Below are 18364 nucleotides of genomic sequence, written 5' to 3'. Positions count from 1 at the left end.
TATACAGTAATAACTCAGCCACTCTATCAGCCAGAACATACTGTATGGCTGCGCCAATTGGAGAGTGCCTTACTGCTTTATTCTCCTCTGGCCAATTGAAACTGCCCGCACATGCGTTTAACCGTTCTCGATGAGAGGAGGGGTCATGCCTTATATGGTAGTTTTGGCCTTATATGGGCACGGCTGTTTCGTGTCACTTTCACCAAATTCTAACTATGATTCTCAGAGATGGGACAGACAGCCGACGGGTGAAGTACATGTTTGGCAAAGATATCTGCTTGTGAACATACTGCATCTACCACAGAGCACTCCATCCATGGTTTATCGAAATTTCTATGCAGACCTCATCGTGGCGCACAACATTTAGAGGAACGAAAGTAACGTTTCTTTTGGGATTGCACGTCCGTATGAGTTCACTAGATAACTTCGATCACATAATTGCGTAGAACTGTGGTCAGTATTGTGTTTTTGTGATTGAGAGAATATTTTGATTTAGTTCAGTTCGAATATTAAGCAGAATACGATTCTAGGCAGTCGATATTCATGAAAATGACACTTTAACGACCACTTCTCCATTCTGTACATGCTGTATTGTTAGTCGACTTTTCAAATACAATCAACGTTTTTGAGAGAGCGTGTTTATGGATTTCTGCGCAGAGCAGAACACTGGCCGTAGCCTCCATTCTTACGCAATAGTCATGTTGATACCGTGCTGTCTTCGTAAACTTTGATAGAAGTTTACAGAAGATACGTTTACGACAGGGATATTTGATTAACTAGAGAAAATCAATTTGATAATATATTAAATACTTTTTGGAGGAAGTGGGAAGCGCCTTTTCGCCCTGCCTTGTTTTCCCAAGACGTCAGAACGGATTCTTATCTCCTCCCCGCGCTACGGAGTTGGACTCGTATCTGTTGTCTAACCAAATTGTTTTAGGATAGCATGGCAATGGTAGTAAACCAGTGGCAAGAGAACATTTCGGCGGATCCCGGGTCCCAGCTCCAGATTTGCAGTCAGGAGCCTGGCGGGACACCGGGAACACCCTCTGGTTCCACCCCGGGGAACGATGCACTTTCCGGGGACAAGATTCCCAACGTGGACTGCATGGTGTGCGGGGATAAGTCCAGTGGCAAGCATTACGGTCAATTCACATGCGAGGGCTGTAAAAGCTTCTTCAAACGTTCGGTGCGACGGAACCTCAGTTACACATGCCGGGGGAACCGCGACTGTCCCATCGACCAACATCATCGGAACCAGTGCCAGTACTGCCGACTGAAGAAGTGCCTCAAAGTCGGCATGAGAAGAGAAGGTAAGACAGGATTTGAGATTCGGTGAAGACTGTAGCCTTTATGCAAATGTAATGTAAATGACTAAAATGATCAAATTGGGTTTTGGCGGACGTTTGGTGTCAAGAATATTGGTGCGTAAAGTTGAAACCATATAACGTTAGTGCTTTAACGAGGGATATCCGTGTCTTATAGATTTCCTGCTTCTATCAGTCATAGTTCTCCTAAAAGGCATTTGTAGTCTGCTGTAACGCAATGTTTGTTGTTTCAGATCGTCTACCCTTGTATTTCCTATTCAGTCCATAGTATGCAATTATTTTTCTCCCCTCGGAAAAGGGCTCCCTTTGTCTCCCCAATTAATTCTGGTGTTTGCTCCTCTACACCCTATCCGCTACAAGAGGGCCCGCTACATGTATTGTATTGTGCATGATTATGAACGGGTCAATTAGTGCAAAAGATGAACAGTGGCAACGTGTTCGCAAAGCACTGCGTTTCACTTTTAATCAGTCAGCTTGGACCTTGCTGCGTCATGTTCAATCAAACGAGTTGTGTTAATTACAACACGCGAACCAGACACTTGAAATCCTCATAAAAGCTTTGCACATGCATGTCTCCATGCTGGACGTCGTTGTACTCTGTGTTTTATGCGTTACTCACCAACAATACTACATTTCTCTAATCATAAATACATGTTTATCGCTGTGCAGTGTAGCCTACTCTGGAGTCAACCTTGTTAGTTTATTGTAATAGATTTTTATCGCAAATTATAAACAGTTATATTATGTACTGTAATTCTTGCTAAACCTGGCCACGCAAGCTGTTGTGGATACCCCAAAAGGTTCCTATGATATGACCATAAACAGTGCAAATAGTGACACAAACCGTAGTCAACAGAAGACGTGCGCTCTGTGCAGGAAGCACGCTGTGTTCTAACTTCCAGTGTGTAAGTGTATCAAGCAGGCAGGCCTATTACAAACGAGGTCTTGAACAGTAGCCTCTGTCAAAATGAACTAACTATACAGTACATTTTAGGTGGAAATACCCGTGCTATCGCCTAATAGTATCATTCAAGGGATCTCGTTAGTGTGCTAGTGTGTAAACTGTACACAGTTCATGTAAAGCACTGCAGGGTAAATTTAGTCAGCCATGCCCCTTTCTGACTGAATGAACCCGAGGAAATCTCCTGACACAGTGCAGTCTGTTGACCTTTCATCTACATAAACATGCTCAATATGTTATCAGACCATTATTTGGCTACATTATATATTAACTACTGCAGATAACATTTTAAAAGGGATTTGATTTGCTATGTTACTATTATATGGTCTAGATTAATATTCACCAAAAACACGATTCAAAAATCTCAATTCTTTCAAGTGTTGATTAAATTGATACAGGTCTGTCATACGCAAAACAGACTCATCCTCATCGTGGATTACAGGCCTAGAGACATGTCCTCGTAAGTGTCAGTGCCTTTGAGGAACATTTTGAAATCTCACTTCTTTAAAATAATAAAAGTGTTGGTTTTAAATTGAAGATGATGACGTGGTTAATGCAGGCCTAGGCATAACTATTTTGTATATGCCTAATTTTCTAATTGACATTCAATACAATAATTATAATTGAAATGCTATGCAGAGTTGTGTTGTACTACAACCAAGTGTTAACAATGCTTTTAAACGGCAACCTTTGTGAGGTAGTAGATAAAACATATTTAAAAGAAAATTGTTGTCTTTAGGCCTACCAATAATTTTCAAACCCTGAAAGAAAATCAAATTATCTTCTTAGTCAGATTATTATTAACAAAATATTAGAGGCATAATTTGGTGTGAAATAGTCTACATATATGTTTCTAACTCAGGAATAGGGCCTAAGATAAAGTCCTGCTAACTATTTGCCCTGAAAAGTTCAGAGGTAGCCTAATGGTGGGGATAATTAATAATAAAAGCACCAATTGTACACATTTAAATGCAGCATTGCAATCACATTAAAGGCTTACTGGTAGCAGCGAGAAAGCAGCAAGACTACACACCCAAAGCTACTTTTCGTCTTCCCCAGAGGTCATACATAAGTCATGTTTCTTCTACATAATGCACCTGGGTCGGCTGACAGAGGAGGCCATTGGGCTTTCTGAGTTATAATCCATGTGAATTTTGGAACATTTTGGAAATACACAAATGTACATTCCTGCCCTGAATATTGATTTGAAATCATCTCAAATTGATTGTTGAAACTATCAATAATTGACTTTGTAATAGTTATTACCACTACAAGGTATTGCCTACTTGTGTTATGCAAGCCATGCACAAAATAATCATCTAAATATCATGCTATTCTCGGCACATGGATTGGTAACCAGTGACGTTAATTCATGGCTGCCAAGGGAAGCTAGGCGGCCCAAAAAAATTGACCAATAAAAAAATATATACTGAACAAAAATATAAATGCAACATGTAAAGTGTTTCATGAGCTGAAATAAAATATCCCAGAAATATTCCATACACACAAAAAGCTTATTTCTCAAACAAAATGGCAAAAATTGGTTTACATCCATGTTAATGAGCAAATCCCCCTTTGCCAAGATAATCCATCCACCTGACAGGTGTGGCATATCAAGAAGCTGATTAAACAGCATGATCATTACACAGGTGCACCTTGTGCTGGGGACACTAAAAGGCCACTCTAAAATGTGCCTTTTGTCACACAACACAATGGCAATTTTTGAAGGAGTGTGCAATTGGCATGCTGACTACAGGAATGTCCATCAGAGCTGTTGCTAGAGAATTTAATATTAATTTCTCTACCATGCGCCGCCTCCAACGTCGTTTTAGAGAATTTGGCAGTACGTCCAACCTGCTTTACAACCACAGACCAAGTGTAACCACGCCAGCCCAGGACCTCCACATCTGGCTTCTTCACCTAAGGGATCATCTGAGACCAGCCACCTGGACAGCTGATGAAACTGAGGAGTATTTTTGTCTGTAATAAAGCCCTTTTGTGGGGAAAAACTGAGTCTGATTGGCGGGGCCTGGCTCCCCTGTGGGTGGGCCGACAGGGGAGCCAGGCTGAAATCCATAGATTAGGGTCTAATTCATTTATTTCAACTGACTGATTACCTTATATGAACTGCCCCTCTGTCTCTGTATGTGTAGGCCATGTATCTGGTGTTGTCTGGTTTAAAGAGTATGACATTGTTGCCTCTCGTAGCATAGAACGCAAGGGAAGCCAGCGAGCATTTGGCCTCTATTGATAAAAAAGTATCAAATAATAACCAATCAGCATTGAGCAAATCTGAGTGAGCTCAACTGTGAATGGTCCTGGTGCACCAAGAGTACAAAAGTGTTAAGGGTAAGCAGCTTGGATTTGGCGTCACTCCTATCAAATTGAATTGAGAGCATACGTCATTGACAGAAACAACTTGAATTCTTGCGTGGTTGTGTTGTTGTCATCCGGTGGCTTTGGACTTGTGGTTTTACTTAATTCTCCATACTGGCAATAATTATAATGGCGATTCTGATCCAACCATTAATTCATACATTACTGTGCCACTGGCCTGAGAGGATGGAAGTTCAGTATGTAGCAAGTTTTAGAAGGCTAATGTAACAAGCTAATGTTGCCCATGAAAGGAAGTTAGATTAGTGAGCAAACATTTTAGCCAGGTAGCCTAGGACAACAATAAATAAAAGCATGTACTGTATGACAGAGTGAAAGACCGCTTCGTCAACATGAAAGAGAGGAGGATGGCATTGGCCTTTCTCAACAAGTAGGGTGAATCAACATGTTTTTTCTACTTACGCACACACACACACACACACACACACACACACACACAGAAATCAACCATGGACAGCCACATCATATTTAGCTTGATGATTAGACTAAATAGTTTTTGGTATCTTTTAGTTGTCACTCCATTAGACAAAACATAGGCAATTTGATGAGGTTGAAATGTTGAAGTTGAAATGGTGCTGGAATAGTGGAGGCAGCTCCTGTTTCCTTTTCGACTTGCGGTAACTCTCCGTTGTTCTAAGTCAATAGTTGTTTAATAGGTCCAAAAATGTCAGAAACATTAACTGCTTGACCATGCTGTAGGTCATGTAGCTGTTTGTTACAGGCTAAATGCTTTGTGGACTTCACCGGACAGAAGTTGCTCTCTGGTTTTGTGATGAAACAAAGGTGTGGTTGAATTTATTCTGCCACTGTGTCTTCTTATTGTCTCTGCCTTTAGGCCTATATATATCACGGTGTCAAGGCATATGAACTAACAGGTTATAGAGCAAACCATGTAATTATCACAACACATACAGTAGGTTGTAATATGGCATTTTTCCTGGCTTCCCTAGTGATTCTACCCACGCCCTTCTACTGTTGGTAACATGCGTAAAAGTAACATATTGATGGTCTCTGCCAGTGAAAATAAACAAATATAGCAGAATATCAGCAACAAAGCATATAAAAACAAACCTGACAGGTTATGTTTGTGGTTAGGCGGGCCTTTCTTGTCGACCAAGTCGCTGCCCCTCATCTCCCCTCCCTCTCCAAAAATGCACCACTCCCTAGTGGCGAAATTCTGTAAAACATGGCAACGTTTTAGTAAGGTACAAAAAAAATAGTAATTGATCCTATCTATGCTATAACTTGCTACAAAATGTACTGCACACACATCTTCATTATTTAAGATCAGTGTCACATTCGCTGGCTAATTCAGGAGTGTTTATTTGGACAGTTCAGTTGATCTTTAGGGTGACCCTTCGTGTGTAACTTGACTGAGAGGTCACTCTATTTCAGCCCACATAGATATCGAATATCTCGTGTTAAAGGTTGATTTATACTAAACAGTCATGTAAAAGGTCATGTTTACCTCTTCACTGCTCTACCTGTTTGGCACCTCTGGCATCTCTACTCTACATGTTTCTCAATGACATTCCTGCTTAGAGTAGAACACTGGTTTAAGGGATGAGGAGGGAGTGAGGAAGAGAGAGACAGTGAACCTGTGCAACTGGCTGACAGTTCCTTGGGCTAGTTGGGAGTGAAGTGCATATCATGTTCTGCTGTCGGAATGTTCCGTATGTGCTCCTCTGACCTTAGTGAGACCAAAAAAGACCAATATAGACTGTGATGTTTGTCAAATTCACACATTCGAAGAACACACTGTATTCTTGACACATTGACAATTTTACATTCACAACTAGCAGCCTTCTCATGCATACAATACATTCCCTACCAGCTACCGCACATAGTGACATGGTATCAGAGATTGGCATGGACAGGCATACTGTCCACTAGTATGGGAGCTACTTCTCGTATGGGAGCTACTTTTAAAAAATGAAACGGGTCGCGAGCTACTCATTTTTTCTAGCTATGTTTTCTGTCAATATACCTGCTAAAATAATGGTTAATAAAAAAGCGGGGTCCTATAGAATTTTTTTAAATTTTAGATTATTTATTTGTTGATTTTCCCAACTGATGTTTTTTTCTTAGTTTTATTTTTCCTGGTTTTAGATTTTCAGATTTTTTTCACTCTCAAAATTGCAATGATTCATAGAGAAACAACAGAATTGGATGGTCTGAGTCCATGTCAAAGCTCAAATTAAATCAGAAGACTCTTTTTGTAGGTCTGGAAATAAAACTAGCAAATGATTATGTTTGTGTGTTATTTCCCTTTAGTTGTGCATCTGGCCTTTTAATTGCACATCTAGCAAGTGAGGATTGTGTCATCTAATGTGCTGGTCTAGTAATGGTTCTGTACTACTAATGCTCATTTCATGGCAACGTTTTCAAATAATAGATACAAATGATATACTTACTCATGATATACTTCTGCCAGGTATGCCTAAATTTAATTGAGAAGGATTGGGAGAAAGTATTTCTGTCAACCCACAAGACAGTTATCACATCAACTGGCTACACACGGAGTGACAAAAACACGCACCACACAGACAGACAGGGGCAATATTGATGGAAATTTATTGGCAGATGGTGTTAGGTTTGGCTTTTTAAGCCAATAGTGGCTAACTAGGGGTGGGATAATATCAATGAATAGTAGCTGGGAGCTTGTGGTGTCTGATACTTCTGAGATTTGTTTATGACAGTTTGCCGTGGAATACTTGAAAATTGCACGTACTTTCAGAATTGTTTGGCGAGTTACTCATAGGTGGGCTGCGAGCTACTGGTAGCTTGCTATCAACCTGTTGGAGAACCCTGCTCTAGATTGTTCATAGTACGTACATAGTTACGACTGTTCATAGACAGAACATTCAAAGACAGATTATCTTCATTATGACTCCTAGTGTGTGTGTCCTTCAATGGTAAATAACACAGGGAAAGACCTGTATATTGATATTCAGTTACTCATACATAGGATTATGAAACACATCACTCTTGACGAGACTCGCTGCTACAGCTGGTGACCCTTGGTTCACACCGACCAAACACAGAGACGGATATACTGTGGGTCAACAGGAACCAGAAACTAAACATTAATAATGGAGATGTTCAAGGTCCAAATGTGAGGTTGACTCTATTGAGAAAGTACCAGGGCTTGCTAACTGACTGCCTTTATTGACTAATCCATACACGTTGTCCAGTTTGTATGAGCAGGCAATCACAAACCGAGACTAGTTTGACCCCTAAACTCTGGCCTGCCAAAACATTCCCCTATTACAATACTGTCATAGTTTATTGACATGTTAGAATAGGTCTCTTTAAGTCCAAGCTGGCTGTAAGGTTCCAGCACCATGGCTTCCATATTGACAGAGGCCTTGCCATTATTCACTGTCAGAAAGCAGCCTCCATCTAAGTGATAGGCCACAAAGAGACCATAGAGCTGAGGCACTAGTCGTTTCCCATTCTGATATCCCCAAGGCTAGCATTTAATATTTTAGAGGAGGAGGGATGTGAGTGGAGGAATAGAGCTCACTCTGCAGAGATGGGCTTCCTTTGACACCTCAAGGTGAATAGACTCCAGTTCACAATACATTGCGTGTCATATTGTCATATTTCTCTGTTGAGTCTCTCATTTTCTCTGTTGTCTGTACAATAGCCAGGTTAGCCTATTGCCACAATATGAAAGGCTAGCATCTACAGTAAGTCCAGCGTCATCCATATTCATTGTTACATTTTGAAGTATCGTGTTGTTTTTGATTCCAGGCCACTTTACACCAATTTTCTTGAGATACAGCCATTGAGTTTTTAACTCAATGTAATGAAAATTATTGAATCGCTTGTATAGCATAGCTTGTTGTGTGATCTCTTCCATTGTAGAAATGGATATGAGTGAGTAGAGAGATGGATAGAAAGCCAGAGCACTCCTCCGTGCAGGGTGCATTTCTGTTATTAATTCATATCTGCTTCATCAAAGCAGCGCCAACGTGACTGGATGGATATTAAAGGGCCTACGTTTGCAGCTAACGCGTCTGAGCATCCTCACCGGGAGCTCTCTCCATCTCCGTCTGTCTGTGTCTCTCTTTTTCCCTGTCTCTTTACCCGTTCCCTCTCCCTTTCCATACAATGTCATACTTAACTCTGTCTCCCTCCCTCCCTCTTCCTTGATCTCATTGCCTCTTTCAGGGATCCCCCTCCAGCATTGAGGAAAATCCCACATCTATTTCTATGGGCACAAGCACGGTTCATGGCACAAACTGTTCACAGCCCTCTTATTGGTGGAGAGAATTTTGCAGGTTTAAAGCTTCTTTCCTGCAATTCTACGCATTTTGTCATGTCTAATGTGTATTCATGTGATATTTATAGGTCTCTAAGGTATGCAGTGACTAACATGACAAGAGGAACTGATGTGGCACTACCCACTTTCGGGGATTGCACCTTGTGCATTCTACTATTACAACTTTCAAGAGTACGTTTAAAGCCAGACTGAGTTCCTTTATTTATTTATTTTTTTGTGGGGGAGAGCCACCCCTTCTGACCCTTTGGGGGCGTGCCCCACAGTTTGGGAACCACTGGTTTATTTCACTTCATCCCTCTATTTCTCAATTCTCTACTCTTATACTCACCTTCATCTTCATTCTCAACCTCTTTTTTTCTCTCCTTTCCTCTCACCCTTTCTTCCTCTCTTTCTCTCCACATCTTTCTCACAGCCTTGGCCCCCTTTCCTCTGTGAATATGGAGTGGACAAAGGGTAAATGGTTTGACTTTTTGCCGGGGGATTGGTGCTTCACTGTAACCCTTGCATGCAGAGTGAGAGCAGTGACCCCAGAGTTCAGAGTTCAACCCAAGCTAAAGGAGTCTGTCAGAAGCACAGGAATAACACATGAATGTCACATCACACACTCCTCTCTGAGCGGGCTTACACAATACACACTGCTTTACTGTCCAAAATAAGCCATTTTTTTGTGTATCTGTGTTTGAATGTTACAGTATCTTGTGTTTTTTGTTAGCAGACTTTTAAGGGACTACACGAAAACCATTATACTAATTATCGCCGTTGACAATGAGGCTGTGCCAAATCTGTCATGCTTCTAGTACATAGCCCCTGACTATGACCTTTTACAGGAGCAGATAGTCCTTCATTGTATTTATCTACAATAGTTTGCTCAACTGTCTTGTACTTCTAGCACAGTGAGTAAAGGCCAAATAAGGACAGCCTTGGTGGGATGAGACATGCTTAACTCCATGGCCACACACTCTCTGTGACTCGCTGTGGTGGTGTTTTTTAAAAGTCATGGCTGAAATCGCCCGTGATACCTGTTTAGTGCCCTTTTCTCCCCTCTGCCTTATTTATGTACCATATTTTATCCGTTGGGGAATATTTACAGGGGAGAGGAGGTTATATGTAGTGCCGTGGTCTTTCTGTTTGGGGTTTTAGGCTCTTTAGTTGTTTGGTCCCACTGTTTGCCAGTACCTCTACTGTCAAGAGATCGGGATTTGGTCTTTCCAATCACACTAAGCCACTGCTGACCAATTAGAAATCGGGAAATCGATTATGGCAGGCATTCAAATCTGTCTCTACATCCTCACTCTCACTCTCTCTCATCCCATGCCACTCACTATCTTTCTCCCTCTCCCTTTTATCCTGTCTATGCCCTTCTCTCCCTGTCTCATTCATTTCCCTTGCTCATTCACATAGAGATGCTTTTCAAGCATCATTTCGACTCAAGCACTCATGCACTCACACACAACCTCCTCAAAGAGGCTTTTCAGAAGACAAGTGGATGGGGTGGATTTGGCATCTGGTGCATTACGTCATTAATCATTATGATGCATTAATTATTATTATTTTAATTCAGATAGTTATAACATACTAACCTCTAATGAAGGGCAACCATGCTCTAGAAAAGGTTCAGGTTTGGGTACGACCAGGAGTTGTTTTTTTTGTGAGTGACATGGTACGGCCCATTGTGCAATGCTGTCTCTGTACGCTACATTGTCGTTTGCAAAATGAGGCAACATTCTTTCCCTGGGACAGGAGTTGCTTGTGTTCAAGGGAGACCAGTATTTTTTGGTCACAAACTCAAATGTTTTTCTCATCATTCAACAGTCTTGAAATTCGATGGACATATCTATTGACTTACTATGTTCTTGAGTGATTTGACCTGTACTCTTTGGTACACTGTAGTGTATTCAATTTTCACAGCTGTTGTGTCGAAGGACAGGTGATGCTGAGTTTCAAAGTATTTTCCAAACCCTAGCCTGTCCTCCCTCCCTCCCTCCCTCCCTCCCTCCCTCCCTCCCTCCCTCCCTCCCTCCCTCCCTCCCTCCCTCCCTCCCTCCCTCCCTCCCTCCCCCTCCCTCCCTCCCGCGTACTCTCTCTCTCTCTCTCCCTCCCTCCCTCCCCCGCGTACTCTCTCTCTCCCTTGTTCTGTAACTGTAGAGGGAGTTATTAGTCAGACAGCGGGGATGACTGAACAGGTGTTTTCCAAATGGGCTTTGAGCCGCCGCTTCTTAGCTCGGCGGGGGTGGGGATGTGTGCTTAGCCTCTGCGTGCCCCCTTCCCCTTTGGCTGAGCCATTTGGCAGTGGGGGGGGCAGAGGTGTGAAGAACCATAGTGTCTTTACTGGCTGCTGGTTGCCATTACTCACTGATGCACGGCACCGGTGTCTGCCGGTCAGGAGACAGAGTGCCGACACATTTAGAGCCGCAGAAATTTCCCCCCGTTTCTCCACACTTTGCACCCCTCACCTCCAACCTCCACCCACCTTCCTCCTCTCCCCAGACATGGCTTTTAGCTGCTAGCCCCAGTGTGATTTGGCCCTATATATTCCCATTGAGAAAGAGTAGACTCGTCTGAGTGCCTCTAGATACTGCTTTATGACACAGTGGTAATTGCAGCCTACTAAATCAAGGCAGTTAGTGTTGGACGCAGTCATGACGATGTGAATGCAGAGAAGCTTCAGGTCCTAAATGTTACTGTAACTGTGCCAGCCTGGATTGAAATAAAGCCTCTTAGGATAGATGGATAGAGTACAGCCACATGAATGAATGAAAGATGCAGTAGTCTAACCAAGTTAGCCCCATGCCAAACAATTAGCTTCTAGCTTATTTGCTTATGAAATGTCAAGAGGGAAAATGTATTTTGCTCATAAAATTCAAATGCTTTATCTCCTCATTTTCTTAACCCTTTCTTTCTCTCTCCCTCAGCTGTCCAGAGAGGCCGCATGTCCAACTCCCAGTCTAGCCCGGGTCAGTACCTGACCAATGGCAGCGACCCTTACAACGGGCAGCCCTACCTATCAGGATTCATCTCTTTGCTGCTGCGCGCCGAGCCTTATCCCACGTCCCGCTACGGGTCCCAGTGCATGCAGGGAAACAACCTGATGGGCATCGAGAACATCTGCGAGCTGGCCGCACGGCTGCTCTTCAGCGCTGTGGAGTGGGCCAAGAACATCCCCTTCTTCCCTGACCTGCAGCTCATGGACCAGGTGAGGACGACCACCCTGATTCCTGACTAGACACTCTGTCTGACTAGATCTTTTTTTTATGCCTGACTAGAAAATAGAAATGATGAATGCTTAGAGATGTGGTGTGGTCACTTTATTTGGGTAGTCCCTTATGGATGAGCTGTAGATGCTCAACACAGATATTGCCCAGAACAAATATATGTATATTGGTATGTCATGTAAAGGTTCAATTGTGGGGTCAGCAGCCTTTAAAAGTTTGAGCATATCACTAACACTTGCCATACTCAATCATTTGCACAAGGAAGATAAACACTATTATCCTTGTTTCCCAGAACCACCCTCGTCCACTCTGAACTAACCAATTCTGCCATCATTCCTCCCGTGTCCTAGGTGGCGCTCCTGCGCATGTCATGGAGTGAGCTGTTTGTGCTGAACGCGGCCCAGTGCTCCATGCCGCTGCACGTGGCGCCCCTGCTGGCGGCGGCTGGCCTGCACGCATCGCCCATGTCTGCGGAGCGCGTGGTGGCGTTCATGGACCACATCCGGGTGTTCCAGGAGCAGGTGGAGAAACTGAAGGTTCTGCAGGTGGACACGGCTGAGTACTCCTGCCTCAAATCCATCGTGCTCTTCACCTCCGGTGAGTGGCGTTGACTTTAGTGGTTTCTGTTTCTATATGTCTTTGTTTATGTCCACCTGTAGGATAGTTTGCGTTGTATTTTGTGCAGAACTACACATTTCGGTCGTAGTGGTCACTCCAGATAAGTTAGCAGACGTATAGAGTCTGCAGTACAGCGTGTGGTTAACAACAAAGTGGTTAACAATATCTTTGTAAACAATGTATCAATAATGTATGGATACCATATCAATATTATCATGGATGGACTACTTATATGAGCTAAAGAAGTGTAAATATTGGTGAAATAGCGATATAAAAACAATACTTTGCTTATTGCTTTGATACACCACTTTTGCCACTGTATGAGGCACAGTACATCATTTTGGTTATTCTACGCCACCGAGAATGCTGTCAGATCTGGGATTGGGATGTGTGGAGGACTCATTGTTTATGACCCAGGGGGTATGAGTGTGAGAGAACCCAACTCTGAGCTCTTGCTTTTTGTTTCCTGTCGATCGCCCTTTTCCTCGTCTCCATCACACAGCTTGTCAGAATCACGTTGCATTATACCAGGTTCTGGCTCGCACTCTTCCATTTGGATGGCTGAAGAACCCCTTTGCTCTTCTCATTTATTTCATCACCCTCTTCTCCTTCACGCTTCCATCTATTATTGAAACCAGTCAGACAGCCCCTCCCCTTTCCTCCTCTCCAAACCCCAGCCCTCTCACCTCTGCCTCCACCTCCGTGCTTGAATTATTCATGGTGGGTTGCAGCGACAAGGGGGATTCGCCACAGCCCAGGCCCTGACCTACACAACCCCTGTAGCCCTGAGCATCCATGTGATCCATCCCACAGCTCCAGCCAACACACATGCATGTACACACAATGAGACACACACACACACACACACATGCATGTACACACAATGAGATAGACAGACCATTCGTAGACCAGGCCCCCCATCGAGACCTGCCTGCATGAGCTAACAAGGACAGACAAAATCTCAATACCCCCCTCTCACCTCCGCCCTCAGACATTCCACCCTATATCCCAGTCCTATCACCCCAAATCAAAGAGCGGCCATCTTACCACCGCCACCATCCTCATCCCCAGAGTGTGGCTGTGTGTGCCCAGGGAGCCAGACAAAGGGAGGAGGTGCCTGTAAAGGATGCCTGTGGAGGGGTCGTGGTAGCACGTGCAAGCTCAATCACACAGACAGAACTAGCTTTCTCAGCCACTGATGCCTCACACGTACCCTAAAATGGTGGATAGCTTAAAAACTTAATGTCTGCCCTCAAAGTGGGAAATGTGGCAGAATTTGCAGTTATACCCCACCTGGGGGGGGGGGCCCTCTGCGACAAAATTATGAGGCACATGAATCTTTTGTTACGCGGAACTGAAGTTCAGCTGGACCAAGTTTGCACAGGGGGGCGATTAAAGGGTACTATAACAAAGGGACCAGCATGCTGGGTGGTGGGTAAAAGATCCTGGCCCAGTGCTTCTGCTGCACACTAGAGTAAAGCACTTGGGAGAAAATGACCCTCGCTGTTCGATGCAGCCTTTAAACAAGGTTCATACTGGGGACAGAAACACTGGCACAGTAGTACTGAACGTGCACTACAGTACCGTGCAGTACAGGACAGCACCATGCAGTACACTAAATGGGACTTTGTTTTGAGTTCACCCATCTCTGACCCCATAACCACGGAGCTCGAAGGATGTGAAAAGTATCTCACACAGTCGACACGCTCGCTGTGTGATGTGAGACTCACACCAGGGACTGGTGGTAGGGGAGGTGTGAGAGCAGGGACAAAACTTCGACCCACAACTGAAGGCAAAGGGAATTGTATTCCACCACATAGAATGACATATTTACTTAGGGATGCAGACATTTCAGCTCTAATGTATGTACGTAGCTGGACACAATTTCACATTGCATGTCAGTGTGAGGTCGACTCATCAGAACCATAATGAACCAGAAACTCATCAACACCTAACCTTCCTATCCCTTTCTCAGATGCCATGGGCCTGTCGGATGTGGCCCACGTGGAGAGCATCCAGGAGAAATCCCAGTGTGCCCTGGAGGAGTATGTGAGGAACCAGTACCCCAGCCAGCCCAACCGCTTCGGCCGCCTGCTCCTGCGGCTGCCCTCCCTCCGCATCGTCTCCTCGCCCGTCATCGAGCAGCTCTTCTTCGTGCGCCTGGTGGGCAAGACGCCCATCGAGACGCTGCTGCGCGACATGCTCCTCTCCGGCTCCAGCTACAACTGGCCCTACATGCCCGTGCAGCGCGACCGCCCCATCTCCCTCCACTACAATGAAAACGGGCCCTGAGGAGGACGAGTCGTCGCGTATTCAGCTCTTCATCCATCCTTCATCGACCATCCCTCAATCCCTCCCTCCGTTTATCTCCTCCCTCCATCCCCTGGAAGACCACCACTGTTCTGCCAAAAAGCAGACTGACCACCTCACCACATCCCTACCCCATTCACCAATCCAGCCATTCACATGCCTCTTCTCCAGGGGACCACGGCCAATAGAGAGACAAGGAGGCTGCCATGGCCCCTCCTACTTCGCCATTGCCACATTTGAGAGGTGACACTAGACAGGCCGGCTGGCAGAAGGGTTTTTGCGCCGTTCTCCTGCAGCTCTGTCGAACTTACGCCGTTAAAGACGACTTTGTCAGTCTCGGACTCGATGCGGTGTTGGCTACTGGCGACGCAGTCACTCTATTGTCGGCACTGTGCTTGCATCTAAAGGAGACGTGTCCAAGAATCTCCACTGTATGGCGATTTAGAGCAAGGCCTTTGCCGATATAACTGCTTGACCGAGAGAGCCAGGCCAAAGGTTCTTCATCAACCAATAATTTTTTAATGAACCCGAAGCCATTAAAAAACAAATGCCAAATTTCCTTGGAATTTTCAGAAGACATTTATTGTGTGTGTGTGAGTGTGTGTGTGTGTGTGTGTGTGTGTGTGTGTGTATTAGCACTGTTTATAATGAGAGAAATTCATGATTGTGTCCATATGTATGTCATTGACTCATAGACATCCACATTAAGGGGTATGTTGGGACTAGCTCAGGTTCAGGTTGGGGAGACAGGACAGACAGGACAGACATGCCACTATCAGTAGGAAACAGAGAATGACTCCTCACCCAGGGCAAAACACCTATCAACAGCCTGTACCAAAGTGGAACATGGATATTAATTGTTTGGATTATCTTTGTGGTAGTGGTGACAAAAACACCTTTTGGTTTGTCTATAATTTGACCTTTTACTTGTATTTAGACGTCAGAGGGTGTGGGAAGTTGCAAAACAAATATATATATACAAAAATAGGCACTTGCAATGTGAAACTATCCAAAACCCACACTTGCCCCACTCCCATCATAAACACAGCACTGGTAGATTCTTCCTCAGCTGCCATTTTGAGGTCAAAACTACAGGGCCACTAACTGGTAATGGTCAGTGTACTTCCGCCACTGTTTCAAAGCAGAATATCATACAAGTATCCCTTCATAACATCTATATAATGCTGTCAAAGGAATGACATAACACATGCCAGTTAATCCCTGTTAGTTTCATGTCACAATCACAAAAAAATGAAAATTGTTATGGAGCCTGAACCAATAAGCATTTGAAAACTATAGTTGTACTTGCCTTAGAACAAGATTTTGTCACTGAGCATTTATTTTATGACTGTGCCATAATCTGAAGTTACCTGTTATGACAGGCAATATATCCTCCATATGAGGCCACCTCAATTCAATTGTCATTCAAGCAGCATACTAGGAAATTGTATTACTAACCTCCAAACCTCAATTAAAGTTACAATGGTCATTACTGTGATTTAGCATAGATATTATAGTGTTTTTGTTACCATCAACTGATGACGGGCTGTACGGCAACACTGATTGTTAGACGACCAGTCTGTTTTTTAACGTGGCACTGGGGTATCAGCAACAATTATTGGGATTTGAAAGCCATTGGGACCTTGGAGAGCAGGACTGTCTGTTGATAAATTTGTTCACAGAATATTTCTATAAGAGTATGTTTTTTTTTCTCTATTTTTGTTTGGGAAAAATGGATCCATTAATTGAAATAAAAACGTGTTGTTCACAGTTATTTCTCCATCTTGTGTTGCTATGATCCGAACCAGCTAACATCCTACTCTATGAATGTATTGCCTAATGCTGTTAACACATGACTTACAGATGTCATAACCATGACTAACATTTTAGATGTTTAACTATACTATCAAAGGTTTATTCACTTCAAACACCATGGCATATTCTGTCATTATGACCACAACATAATACAACTAAATTCTCTTACCAAAGAACAGGCTGAAATCAGGTGATACACCAAGTCGATATGAATTTAAGTGGCCATTTTAGACGGAGCTTATGACAGGTGGCTCAAGTCATATGGATAATTCCATGTAGTGCAGTCCATTGGCCATGAGTAGTAGTCACTCAGTGTGGACAGTGTGTTTATCTCAAGCTGTTTGGATATGATGGGGTACAGAGGCATGAAACAAATCAATGCTCTAAACTAATCAGTGAGAAACAAAGTGGGGGACTCAACCAACTCTCACGGCAGGGTGTAGCCCAAATGTTGATACTCCCCTGCTGTTAGTGTGAGAGAGAGAGAGTGTAAACAAACACTCTGACCTCTCACTTAATGATGTATGTGTGTGTTTGAGTCAGGGAGAAAAAGAGAGAGAAAAAGAGAGAGAGAGAATCAAGAGAAAGTGCACACATGGTCTTCGACCCTTCAGTTCAAGGTGGTGTGTGTGTATAAGAGAGGGAGAGAGAGGCTTGGTGGGTGGGTACTGTATGTGTAAACAACATCTGTGGTCCTTCACTCAGATTGGCAGCTCTGTGGCAGCCTGATAAAGGTAAGAGAGAAGAGCTCACAGGTCCTCCGCCTCCCTAAAGACATGCTTTATATTCAGTCATTCTTCCCCCGCCCCCCTCCTCCCATCACACACCACTACCCCACACTGTAACCTTGTGCCCTTTACACCCCACCTCCCTCCCACCAACTGCCTTAAAGCCTTCTCCCTCCCCAGTCCCCTACCCTTCATAGCCTTGTTCTGTTCCCCTCCCCTCTCCCCCTATCCCAGAATGGTGCGTGTGGTGAGTAGGAGAGTGACTTATGCCTTCATTTCAGAGCTGTCACTCCTGGCCAAACACCATGACCCCTCAACCCCCATTTTGAAGGCACACTTTTTTTCCCTCCCTTGGTATGAATATAAAAAACACATGTGGCCCAAAGGTGTGTGTGTGAGTATCTGTGTGTGTGTTTGTGTGTGTGCACTACTGGGGATAAGGGTAAATCAAACCCTGACATGGTTGCTTTGAATGGCTTGAGAATAATTACTCTTGCCTTCCGTTTTGCACACCTGCCTTTTTACGGCAAACATTTCCACCTACACATACCATCAAAACATGACTACATAGACATATTCATCTGTAGGTGGAGTCAAACACCAAATTCAAGGTTGTATAGTACTTCCCCATGTGTGAACATAGAAGTATTTCATTGAATAAACCAATATTTGAACAGCATTGCAAAAGACTTGCATGCATGTAAGAGGAGGTT

At 43.8% G+C, this 18364-nt stretch overlaps 1 protein-coding gene across 1 annotated transcript; it reads left to right on the top strand.

Moving 5' to 3' along the window:
• Window positions 1-226: 226 nt before the first annotated feature.
• Window positions 227-16878, top strand: LOC112229571 (nuclear receptor subfamily 2 group F member 5). The gene is made up of 4 exons (XM_024395497.2): window positions 227-1310; window positions 11881-12161; window positions 12531-12777; window positions 14774-16878. Exons 1-4 carry the CDS (start codon window positions 944-946, stop codon window positions 15088-15090), a joined length of 1212 nt encoding a protein of 403 aa, XP_024251265.1. The 5' UTR covers window positions 227-943; the 3' UTR covers window positions 15091-16878.
• Window positions 16879-18364: the final 1486 nt, after the last annotated feature.

The sequence above is a fragment of the Oncorhynchus tshawytscha genome, linkage group LG03 (assembly GCF_018296145.1).
Source record: "Oncorhynchus tshawytscha isolate Ot180627B linkage group LG03, Otsh_v2.0, whole genome shotgun sequence".
NCBI classification, from domain to species: Eukaryota; Metazoa; Chordata; class Actinopteri; order Salmoniformes; family Salmonidae; genus Oncorhynchus; species Oncorhynchus tshawytscha.
The sequence above is the reverse complement of the archived record's forward strand: the minus strand, read 5'-3'. Positions and strand labels throughout refer to the sequence as shown.

What these genes read in the sequence shown, in the direction of transcription:
- LOC112229571 (XM_024395497.2), top strand. Translation starts at nt 944, where the DNA reads ATGGCAATGGTAGTAAACCAGTGGCAAGAGAACATTTCGGCGGATCCC. An exon ending in AGTCGGCATGAGAAGAGAAG is followed by an intron (nt 1,311 to 11,880) that starts GTAAGACAGGAT and finishes TCTCTCCCTCAG; the next exon opens with CTGTCCAGAGAGGCCGCATG. An exon ending in ACCTGCAGCTCATGGACCAG is followed by an intron (nt 12,162 to 12,530) that starts GTGAGGACGACC and finishes CCCGTGTCCTAG; the next exon opens with GTGGCGCTCCTGCGCATGTC.